Source organism: Capra hircus, chromosome 5 (assembly GCF_001704415.2).
Source record: "Capra hircus breed San Clemente chromosome 5, ASM170441v1, whole genome shotgun sequence".
In the NCBI taxonomy this organism is placed as follows: Eukaryota; Metazoa; Chordata; class Mammalia; order Artiodactyla; family Bovidae; genus Capra; species Capra hircus.
Genome location: NC_030812.1, coordinates 9609166 through 9622247, shown reverse-complemented (window position 1 = coordinate 9622247; position 13082 = coordinate 9609166). Strand labels below are relative to the sequence as shown.

The 13082-nt window shown below is 36.5% G+C and overlaps 1 protein-coding gene across 1 annotated transcript in view; it reads right to left on the bottom strand.

Moving 5' to 3' along the window:
* OTOGL (otogelin like) overlaps positions 1–13082 on the bottom strand; it is a 180171-nt gene that overhangs the window by 88802 nt on the left and 78287 nt on the right. Inside the window, exon 26 of the mRNA XM_018049083.1 lies at positions 2140–2274. Within this exon, the coding sequence (XP_017904572.1) occupies positions 2140–2274 (135 nt within the window). The remainder of the gene's footprint in view (positions 1–2139; positions 2275–13082) is intronic.

Below are 13082 nucleotides of genomic sequence, written 5' to 3'. Positions count from 1 at the left end.
TCACAACTGATATGAAGGAGATTCATCAACAGCTCCATTCAGGTGAAAACGGGAAGATGAAAGCCACACAGAGCTGCAATTACCACTTCAAAAATGTGTCAAACAGTCTTTACAAGAGCATTTGCTATTTTCAGCTTTTCTTTTTTTTTAAACACATCCTTTTTCTTAGAGAAAACTTTCACCGATAAATGAATATCCAGCTGAAGGCTACCCCAAACTGCAGTAATTATTTCAAAAAGACATCAACATGACTTATACAAACTCGGTTTTACTCAAATCTTGATCACTGCCTGGTTGGTCTCAACATTTCTGACTAGGACATGAGCTCTGATGTAGGGCACCGATTCTCAAATCTTAGTGTACAGAGGAATTTGGGGTACCATTAAAATATTGATTGTCATCAGCTTCAGCCATTCTAATACCTGAGGTGGAGTTCATGAACCAGCTCTTATAATTACTATTCTAGATGATGTGAATGAAGAACTTTTTGCAAACCAGACTGAGAAATGCTAATCTAAAAATTCAGAAATAGGCCACTTTTAAAGGCTATATGTCAGATTATGTTGCTTAATTCCCAAATGTCTTCCTTGTAAAGTAAGTTCAAATATATTACACAGCCATCCTATCAACTGCCCCTGTCCCGGAGCTTCCTGTGTGAAAGTCAGTGTGGACACTCCTCCCCGAATCTCTTTGCCTCACCCTCCCTCCACCATCCCCATCTACCTCCACCAAACTAAACTGCTCGAGTTCTCCAAACGTGCCATTTTATCTTTCAGCTCTGCTCCTTTCAACATGACTGTTCCTCTGTACTATCTTTCTATGCTTTCTCCTCATCTGGCTAACACCTGCTCAACCTTTAAAGACTCAGTTCCAATCATTTTCCCCAAAGCATGTCTTCTGAGCCTTCAAAAATAAGGAGGATGAAGGGGAGGAGAGGAATTTCCTGAAATACGTCTTTCATTTAACTCTCATATGAACTTAAGAAGTGGGTTTCACAATCATCCCACATTTACAAATGTGAAAGCTGCAGCTTGGAGGGGTTGCCCAAAGGGACGGCGTTTGCAGGTGACAGAACAGGGGTTCTAAGTGAGTACTAACTGACTCCAAAGGCTATGCTCCTTACAACTACCCTCAACATCCCAAGTTGGCTTAGGTCTTCCTCTTAGGGATGGTCCTGCTTTCCTAAGCACAGTCCTACCATCGCATACCACTGCACAGCCTCATCTACTTGAATGGATCCCTCAACTGAATATAAGTACCTTAAAGGCAAAGCACAGTGTCTTTTCATTGTTGTGGCCCCAATAATTAACACATATTTTGATATAAAGTAAACATTTGGAATAAATGAATGAGTAAATGAAATTTATTCATTCTTTCAAATTGCACTGGCTCCAAGTATACAGGAGTGAACAAAGAAAACAGTGGTCTCAATTCTCACAGAACTCATAGACAAATAGAAAAGACAGACCACCACACACGGAATTTCACCAAAGTGTGATGCACATGCTGACGGGGAGCTTAAGCACATGAGGAGGAGCTCCTTGAAGGAGATGAGACTTGTCACACAAGAGTAGGTTAAATGGGAAGGCTGATCCAGGTGGGAGCAATGGCATTCACGAATAGTCAGAGGTGAGAGAAAAATACAGAGCGCTTAAAGAACTGAGAAAAGCTCCAGTTTCTAGAACACGGGCTCGAAGCAGAAAGTGATGAGACGCGGCAGGAGAGGTGGCCATAGCCAGACTGGGGAGGCCTTGTAAGGGCGGTGGGAGGTCATCTGAAAGTTTCACAGCACAGGGGTGACAGGAGACGAGACATCCATCTTAGAAAAATCACCCTGGCCGCAGTCTGGCGAGCTGGACCAGAGGGGGAAAACTAAGGCTGGAGGCTAGCTTGGATAGCTTGGGTAGTGTTGAAATACTCCAGGTAACTGATGCCAAGGAAAGAACTGGCAAATGGGGATGTGGAGTGTAAACAAGAGAGACAAATCGAGTCTGATTTACTGAAGCCACATAAAATGACAGAGAAAAAAATTAAAATCTAGTAACCACTTGTAAAGAAAAGTACCTCAAACTGCTTCTATTTTCTTTTCCGTATACTCAGGACAAGTTAAAATGATTTTACAAAAAATAATTCACTAACCTGTTTATAAGGAGAATCATTCAGGTAAATTTCAGTGGCCCCAACTGCGATCAAAACACTTTTAGAACAAACAATATCGTTGTCAAAGCATTTCTTGTTCTGGGCAATGACAGATATATCTGAATCATCTGTACTCTGAAATGTCAAAAATATTATATTAATATAAATCTATATTATACATAATTTTTACCTATTTTTTCATTAAATCTTAAAGAATTCTGAGATTTATAATGAATTGTATTGAAAATGAAATACAATTTACATCTAAAATAAAAATCATTTTGATCTCATAATGTAAAGAATTTAATACAAATATAGCAAGTTAGCTCAATCTTTAAACTTTTATCTATAATATCTCTGCTTAAAATGTTGTTCCAAGAAAGCTTTCTTTCCATTTTATTGTTTGTTGTGCTTGTTCAGTTGCTTAGTCATGTCCAACCCTTTGCAACCCCATGAACTGCAGCATGTCAGGCTTCCCTACCCTTCACCATCTCCTGGAGCTTGATCAAACTCATGTCCATTGAGTTGGCAATGCCATCCAACCATCTCATCCTCTGCTGTCCCCTTCTCCTCCTGCCTTCAATATTTCCCAGCATCAGGGTCTTTTCTAATGAGTCAGCTCTTCACATCATGTGGCCAAAGTATTGGAGCTTCAGCTTCAGCATCAGTCTTTCCAACGAATCTTCAGGATTGTATTACTTTAGGGTTGACTGATTTGATCTCCTTGCAGCCCAAGAGACTCTCAAGAGTTGACTCCAGCACCACAGTTTGAAACCATCAATTCTTCAGCACTCAGCCTTCTTTATGGTCCAACTCTCATATCCATAAAATGGCTATTGGAAAAACCATATATTTGACTATATGGACCTTTGCTGACAAAGTAATGTCTCTGCTTTTTAATATGCTGTCTAGGTTTGACATACCTTTTCTTCCAATGAGCAGGCGTCTTTTAATTTTATGGTTGCAGTCACCATCTGCAGTGATTTTGGAGTCCAAGAAAATTGTGCCATTGTCTGAACATTCTTTGGCATTGCCTTTCTTTAGAACTGGAATGAAAACTGATCTTTCCTAATCATGTAGCCACTCCTGAGTTTTCCAAATTTGCTGACATATTGAGTGCAGCACTTTCACAGCATCGTCTTTCAGGATTTGAAACAGCTCAGCTGGAATTCCATCACCTCCACTAGCTTTGTTTGTAGTGAAGCTTCCTAAGGCCCACTTGACTTCGCATTCCAGGATGTCTGGCTCTAAGTGAGTGATCACACCATCGTGGTTATCTGGGTCATTAAGATCTTTGTTTGTATAGTTCTTCTGTGTGTTCTTGCCACCTTTTCTTAATATCTTCTGCTTCTGTTAGTTCCATACTATTTCTGTCCTTTATTGTGCCCATCTTTTACTTTGGCCACCTCATGCGAAGCGTTGACTCATTGGAAAAGACTTTGATGCTGGGAGGGATTGGGGGCAGGAGGAGAAGGGGACGACAGAGGATGAGATGGCTGGATGGCATCACTGACTCGATGGACGTGAATCTGGGTGAACTCCGGGAGTTGGTGATGAACAGGGAGGCCTGGCATGCTGCGATTCATGGGGTCGCAAAGAGTCGGACACGACTGAGCGACTGAACTGAACTGAACTTGCATGAAATGTTCCCTTTGTATCTCTAGTTTTCCTGAAGAGATCTCTAGTCTTTCCAATTCTATTGTTTTCCTCTATTTCTTTGCATTGTTCACTTAGCAAGGCTTTCTTATCCCTCCTTGCTATTTGTTGGAACTCTGCATTCAGATGGGTATATCTTTCCTTTTCTCTTTTTCATTTCTTCCTTACTCAGCTATTTGTAAAGCCTCCTCAGACAGGCATTTTGCTTTTTCACATTTACTTTTCTTGGTGATGGTTTTGATCACTGCCTTCTGTACAATGTTGTGAACCTCCGTCCATAGTTCTTCAGGCACTCTGTCTATCAGATCTAATCCTTTGAATCTATTAGTCAGTTTCACTGTATAATCATAATGGATTTGAATTAGGTAGTACCTGAATGGCCTAGTGGTTTTCCCTACTTTCTTCAATTTAAGTCTGAATTTTGCAATAAGGAGTTCACGATCTGAGCCACAGTCAGCTCCTGGTCTTGTTTTTGCTGACTGTATAGAACTTCTCCGTCTTTGGCTACAAAGACTATAAACCAATTTGATTTTGGTATTGACCATCCAGTGATGTCCATGTGTAGAGTCATCTCTTGTGTTGTTGGAATCGTTGTTTGCTATGACCAGTGTGTTCTTTGACAAAACTCTGTTAGCCTTTGCCCTGCTTCATTTTGTACTCCAAGACCAAACTTGCTTGTTACTCCAAATACCTCTTGACTTCCTATTTTTGCATTCCAGTCCCCTATAATGAAAAGGACATCTTTTTTGGGTGTTAGATCTAGAAGATCTTGTAGGTCTTCATAGAACTTATTAACTTCAGTTTTTTTAGCATTACTGGTTGGCACATAGACTTGGATTACTATGATATTGAATGGTTTGCCTTGGAAACGAACAGAGATCATTCTGTCATTTTTGAGATTGCACACATGTTCTGCATTTCGGACTGTTTATTGACTATGAGGGCTACTCCATTTCTTCTAAGGGATTCTTGCCCACAGTAGTAGATACAATGGTCATCTGAGTTAAATTTGCCCATTCCAGTCCATTTTAGTTCACTGATCCCTAAAATGTCGATGTTCACTCTTGCCATCTCCTGTTCAACCACATCCAATTTATCTTGATTCATGGACCTAACATTCCAGGTTCCTATGCAAGATTGTTCTTTACAGCACTGGACTTAACTTTCACCATCAGACACATCCACAACTGGGCGTTGTTTCTACTTTGGCTTAACCATTTCATTCCTTCCAGAGCTATTTCTTCTCTCTTCTCCAGTAGCATACAGGGCACCTATTGACCTGGGGAGTTCATCTTTCAGTGTCATATCTTTTTGCCTTTTCATACTTTTCATTTATCATTACAGCTCAAATTTATCAACCAGTTTCTTTCCATCAAATATCCAATAAGATGTGTCACTTAAGAAAATTTTAAGAGAGATGTCTTTCATTTAGACAATATCTTTTGTTGTATTTCAAGGAGTTCTCTGGCTAAACAATTATTTGCCTGAAGATAAAATCAAAATAAATATAAAACTTTCATATTGTGTTAGTAAATAAAATAATGCATATAATATGAGGGCTTACTTTGAACTTTACATGCATGATCTCATTTAAGTCTTATCGCAATTCTTGAATTATGTATTATCTCCATTTTATAGATAAAGAAACAGAAGTTAAGGATTAAATGAATGTCCAAAGTCACTTAGCTAAATAAGAACAGAGTTCAAAACACTGTTTTTTCTTAATGCCACTTCTAGAGAAATTAGGAAGAGTTTAGAAATGGTTGAGGAGAAAATTCAATTGTAGGTTATAGGGAATGTTTAGTTTCAGAGAATGTTATGTAATCTCTCACACTCTAAATCTAACCTGCTCTCCATCTCCTCCCCCTCACCTGCCTTCAGTTACTCCCCTCTCCAATCCACCAAGAACTCACTCTCTGGAAACACGGTTTCTGATTTTGTATCCCATTTTCATGAATTGGTTTCAATAGTTCTATAGATCCTGGAAGTTCATTGTAAAAGATTGTTTTGAGTATGTGTAATTTTTTAGGAAGAAAGGCCATGGTTTTCATTACGTCTTTGAAGTGGTCCTTATTGCTATGAATGTTAAAGCCCCATCGCTCTGAGTCCTTCCACTAACTTGTGGAAGGTGGGATATCACAGAAAGGAAAGTGACAATTCTTTCAAATGTCTGCAAATCATATAGGTCTTGATATAAATTCTCCATACTTAGTTTTTTTATATCACCAACAATATGAATACTAGCACAACGTATTTCTTGGTTTGGCCAAATTCTGTCTTATTAGTAATTACTACAGCATGTTGCCCAGAAGACAGGTTTACAATGAATGCTGTTGACAGAGTAATGAATGTGTCCCTTTGTGACCCAGTTTTCCTTACTTCATAGGAACTGAGAACTTTTTCTTCTTTTTAACAATTCTTTTTGAAAGTATTGCCTAAATTTTGAAAAGGAGAATAATAAGGGTCATTAAGATGATTATGACATTGTATTACTCAAAAAAAATAATGCCATACTTTTCTGCCCTTATGAATGATTTTCAAAGAAAAAATATATATATAATTGAGGGTTTTGTTTGGCTCTTCCTCTCTGTTGTTATTCAGTCAGTCAGTCATGTCTGACCCTTTGTGACCCTATGGACTGCAGCACACCAGGCTTCCCTATCTTTCACTATCTCCCAGAGTTTGCTCACACTCATGTCCATTGAATCAGTGATGGCATCCAATCATCTCATCCACTGCCATCCCCTTCTCCTCCTGCGTTCAATCTTTCCCAGCATCAGGGTCTTTTGCAATAAGTCAGTTCTTCCCATCCAGTGGCCAAAGTATTGGAGTTTCAGCTTCAGCATCAGTCCTTCCAGTGAATATTCAGGATTGATTTCCTTTAGGATTGACTGGTTTCATCTCCTTGCAGTCCAAGGGACTCTCAAGAGTCTTCTCCAGCACCACAGTTCGAAAGCATCAATTCGCTGGCTCTCAGCCTTCTTTATGCTCCAACTCTCACATCCATACATGACTACTGGAAAAACCAAGCTTTGACTATAAGGATCTTTGTCATCAAGGGTTATTAGATTAAGGATCTGAAAAGTTGGCTGCAAGGATTTCTATTGCCATTACATTTCTATTACTATTAATTAAAGGGCCTCAGTATTAGCTTTAGTCTGTATATTAACTCAGAAATGCTAAGAAGTAGTCTATATTATATGGTCTGCCTGGTAATATCATGTTATGCTGACAGTAACTTGAAACAATATCAATCCCTATGAGCCATGTTTCTCCAATTTCCATTTCTAATATATTTCAAGCTAATATTAGACTTGAAGACAGTGCTACAGAGTTGCTAAGCAACACAGTAAGAAATGATTACAAAACTAGAGTAAAAAGGTCAAGAGCCATGTGCCACATGGATTTCTCAAAACTTCTATGTTTAGGTGCTGAAAATACTGATAGAGAATATTCTTCCAAGTGATTCTGAACTATAAAACATCAGTACCTCTCAAGGTAATATATTATTTTACTTGACATGTCAGTTTAAGACTTGTCATAGTCCTGGCCCCTTTGAAGGGTAACTATACCACAGAAAGGCTGCTGGTACAGCAGCCTCCAACAGCCATGCTTTATGTTCCACAGCTGAATGGCCTCAAAGCAGCACTTTCTTTGATGGGCCAAGGGACTGTATTGCTCTCTCACACACACACACACATACAAAGACAACTCTAGCCAATTAGATCATCTCTCACATTTGACCCAAAAGGAAGGGACAGGAAGCAAAAGATCATATGCTTATTTTTTAAAAGAAATGCTTACATCTCAACTCTACAATGTGTTTTGGTCTTTAATTTGTTCTTTACTTTTATCATTTTTTTTCACTTACTTATAGCCCCTGAATATACATTTAAAATTTTACTAGTTAATTCCATCATCTCTTTCATAACCTCTAGAAGGTAGAAAATATTTTTATTTTATGGGGAATAAATTTTTTTCACAGTGAAATTTTCATATAATGTTTACATGCTACTTCTTTTTCTCTCTCTTTTGAAGTGCCACACTGTTTTATAATTACTGTGCCATTAATTTTCATTTTACTCTTCTTTGACAGAGAAAGCTGCATTTAGATCTTTATATTTGCTTAAATAGAGTGTAATGATTTCCTCTGACTTCTTTTCCTCTCTGTTTTCATTTCCCTAGATAGACAGACAGATGGATGATGAATAGATAAATACACAGACACATATACAAATACATACAGGTCTACCCTTCGAGATATTATGAGATTACAGGCAACTAAGAATCTTATAGAGGGGACAGACATGAAAATATGGAACTTGGGAGATCTAGTGTTTTAAGAAAGAGCCCACCGGAAGAGACTGAGGAGGGGTCAGACACAAAGACCAGCAGAGGCAGCAGAAATACCTCAGAGAATACCAAGCAAGAACTACTTCCAAGAAGGAAGATAAGCATTAAAAAGTTTCAACTGAATTTTGCCAATGTCATCATTAACTTTTACAGTTGCAGTTTTATATGAATCTTGTGATTTGGTGATCTAGACTCTCTCACACCAGTCTAAATTGTGAAGGAGGCAAGACTCATATCTATGTTGCACATCCTTTCCCTTCACTTTTCAGCATAGGTCCTGACACACAGAAATCACACAGAAAAATAATGATATGAAAAATGATGCAAGGTATAAACATTTGAGAGCAGTATTAGAAGGGTTTTCAGAGACAAGGAGAGCACCAAACGTTTGTGGTATCAACTGAACAGAATGCTGAAAAATCAAATCTAGAACAACTTACAGGAAGAAAACTAGCAGGGACTGGGGCTTGTCATAGATAATGGAAGCAAAGTTTGACTCTGAAATCTGGGAGCTGGAATATTAAATTTCTCACTTTTGCTGAAAACACCCAATGTTCTCTTTCTCTGAGCTTATAGCACAGGTCAAGTTGCTGTTTGCTTTCTCAGCTCTCTTTTCTCTTAAAAAACTCTTACCTCAGGAAATACAGTGATGACTTTGTCATAGGTTTGCTGCAATATACGTAAAAAATAATGGGCTATATTCCAAGCGCTATTTACAGTATAGTACAGTATAACATAAACAGCCTCAAAATGAATTAAATAGAAGAGAACTTGAATTTTTTAAGTTTGATAAACATAAACAAAGATAGGGTAAGTATTCGCTTGGAACTGTTTCCTAAGACTCCAAAATCCAGAGATTAAAAGACAGGTTTACTATTTCTTTGAATGTCAGAGTCAAGTAACATTATACTTCAAGATAAAGTTGAGTAAGTATTAATTTTTAAAAGTCCAACTGGCAAATAAAAATGAAATTTTTATGAATTAGATTACTATATCCTTCACAGGGCCCACAAAAGTAAATGATAAGTTTTACCAAGTAAAAATGCTTTACAAATGACAAAGATAAAGCCTAGAATTTGTAATCAAGACAGAGAGGAAAGAGAGCTGCCTGACAAAGAAGGAGGAATTAAATATGCTATCCACAGAAGTGAATCCTGCCTCTGAAAAAGCAGCAAGTCAGTGAATGGTGCTGGCAGTCATTCTATCCTTCTCAAAGGAAATGCTGATTCTCAAACAAAAAAAAAACCTTGCCACGAAAAAGCGAAGCAGATGGAATAAGAAAAAATAATTATAAAACTATTGCAGTAGAAAATCTCCAAGCATTGAAAAATTTACTATCTGACATGATAATATTTCAAAACCATGACTATTAGGTTGCATTTGTTAATCACTAATTTGTCTTTGGTATGAAATAATTATCTACTCCATAGTCAAATAAAATATTTCTTGGATTGTCAAAAATATGTTGGTCAAACTAACCCATCCATTCTGGGGTCCTGGTTCTGGTTTATTAATTTCAATAAATATGCTCATTATAATACAATCAGTAATTCACTGGTATAATTCTAATTAATTACTAACATAAGTTTTCTTTTCTTAATTTTCAAAGATTATTTTTTGTAAGCACATTTTCTTTTTTAAGGAACATTATTAAATAAAAAAGAATAATTCTGCTTTGGCAAAGAAAAAAACATATACAATTCTAAAACTTAAAACTTTAGATTTTTCATACTCTTTATACCTAATTTTTGCCACATGAACCCTAATGATAGATCTTAACCCAGACATTTAACATTTTATACAAATGTTGGACTAATACTTCCTGCAACATGCCTTCTCACTTACAGGTAGGCATATCTCATTAAAACTTGAGACTGAATATGATGTATGTATTTTTACAGAAGAATATAGCAGCAAATTAAAGTGATGAGAGGAAATGAGGTTTACAAAGCCTGAAAATCAAACTTCAATGGCTCTCGCCTGCCAAATAAAATGGCACTCTTATATTCAGTACCAATAAAAATGACTGTTATCATCATTCAGCATCAGAAATAAGAAGATAATTTCATTTTGTCAGGAATCAGAGTTGAGACAAATATGCTACTGTCTGCACAATCACTTTTCTGTATACTTGAAACTAACATAATGTTGTAAATTAATTATACTTCAACTAAGAAAAATCATTATTTGAAAATACAATGGAAAATACTATGATTTCTCTACTGCAAAGCAGATGAGGAGTTAAGGAAGAGTCAAGCAGATCAAATAAGTAGTTATTAAGAGTTTGCTAAATGCCCAGCATTTTGCAAAATGATGGAGAGGAAGGAAAAAAGAAATATAGAGTATGATCCCTGTTTTCAAAACTTCAGAATTTTCTTGGAGAAATCTATCCTAATATACAGAGAAGGAACGTCTTTGCTAACACAGTTTACATTTAATAGGCCCTGAAAATTGTGTATTAAATGAATGAAATGATAATGTATGAGCAAAGACCACACACTGGAAAATGTTTACAAACATGGTAATATATAGACAAGGTTTAAAATGCTTCTAGTAAATACTTCTAAATAATCTTTCCATACATAAAATGAAAACAAAGTTTGGCAGAATTTTTGCTTGGTTACTTAAAATGAAACCACAAAAAGCATCATTAATTAACCTTAATGATATATTCAGTGTTTGATACACTATTGTCAACGATTGATAGTCATATTTGATACAGTATTGTCTATGATACTTTGATTTTTCTAGATATGACAAAGTTTACTATTCAGAAGAAGGGGAGAATTTAAAAAATAGTTACAATTGGTGTTTTAAAGAAGGAAATGATTTACATTCTTCCTATTCAAAGAATAGACAATGGACATGAAACATCAGAGTAGTTTATTTAAAATTGCAGACAGACTCCAAGATACTGCTCCAAACACATAAAATCAGAAGCTAGATTTTACCAAGATTTCAAAGTTATATGCATATATAATAAAGTTTAAGAACACTGCTCCATATACTTCATGTTGAAGGCATGTGTATGCATTTATAACAAATATAAGATTACCAATTAAGTGTAACTTTTTGAATTCTACCCTCTTAAAAAAATGGTTAAAAACAGAGCAAGTAATTTTTTAGCTCTTATAATACAACCATAATTGTGCTAGGTCTAGTGAGGAACCCAAAAGAAGTATAACACAGAACTCTGACATAAAATGATACATGATCTAACTGAGCACATATAAAATAATCAGAATGTAATGGGTTGCTTACTTTTGACATGAGGACTATCAAATATCATAGGATGTGTAAGAACAGAACAGATAAATATGAACTAGAAAAGTCACTTTGAGGGAGCAGAGCCAATCAGGTATAGAAAAATACCCTGAGAAAAGCCCTGGAAGGATTATCCTGAGAAGTTCGATTTTATGGAAGCTGGTAAATGGAAGTCAGCCGCAGTTCTTAAAAAGCAATGACACGATAGCAATGCAAGTCTTAGAAAGGTTAACAGAACGAAAAATGTATATTATTATAGGGATGAACTTGAGTCAGAAGACAGCCTCGAAGTTGAAGGTCAGAGCTGTCCATGTCAACTGGGAACTCATCAGCTTGTAGGTGAGGTTAAGATTATAGAGGTGGATGAACTTAAGCATTGGGAGAAAAGGAGAGAGACCCAAGCACAGACATCCAGTTCAGTAAACATTCAGTGGACAAGTGTTCCCAGCATGGTGCTCAGCACTATTAAAACAATGGTGACTAGGGTTTGGTCCTTGCCCTGAAGGGGCCAACTCTGTCATCTATGGTCTAGGACTTATGCAAAAAGAAAAGGCAACAAAGAGACAAAGGAGAAACCAGAAGAGACAGTGAAGGGCTACAAGAGCATAACAGCCAGAAATGCAAAGGAAGAGGGTTCTTAAGGAATATCAGAGACTCCTAAATATCACGGGAAGCAAGGATTTGGTATAAAATCAGTCTGAAACATTATGAGGGGGGAAAAAAGTATCAGTTTATGCATTCAAATTTCTAAATTGCTTTTTACTTTTCCAGGCTTCTCAATTTACAACCTAAACTTCAAGAGGGAAGAAAATCCTCATGTAAAATTATTTGCTAAATAATACTTGTTTGAAGAGGACAAATACTCATAGAATGGATATGTATCACCGTGCCTTTCCTGTGCTCCAAGGTATATCAAAACCACACACGCACACACACACCCCCTACAGGCAACTTGTCATCTTCTATAATTATCTAACTGCCAAATTCATTCCCAGGGATTTATTCTTTAAGAAAGTTAAAACTGCTCATAAAGGAGGCTAAAAATAGTACTGGAAGGGAAACGCAATGGTTTCCCTTGAAACATAGCAGGAGCTTTGCTTAAGTTTGGAAGGCTATAGATTTACTGTTTGTTTTTTATTTAAAATAACTAATACAAAATGGGAATGTGCCTACTGTCTTGACATATGCTAAAAACATAAAAGCCTTTCCCAGAAGAAAACACACATTCAAGAAAATCACAGGTTACCTTGGTGGATGAAAAGATGTTATTTTGCTTATTCTTGGGTAACTTCTTCCTAAAACTTTTAAGGATTTTATCAGATATACAAAGCCCAGGGTTTATCAAAGCATATCAACAAAATACCATGTCTAGAAATGAGAATAATGTCATTTTAATTGCTACAACTATAAACAATACATGGTCCAATACATGATTTAATGTGCTAAATTTACATTCACCAAATTAAACCAATAAAAACAAAAAAGGTTGATATTTACTGAGCAGTTACTAAGTAGTAAGTACTATATGCAAGCTTTACATATATTTATTTCATTCAATCCTGAGAACTACCCCTGGGAGATAGGGACAATTATCATCCTCATTTTACAAATGAGAAGTCAGAGGCACAGAAAGGTTATGAAATTAGCTCATCACTTACAAATAATAAAAC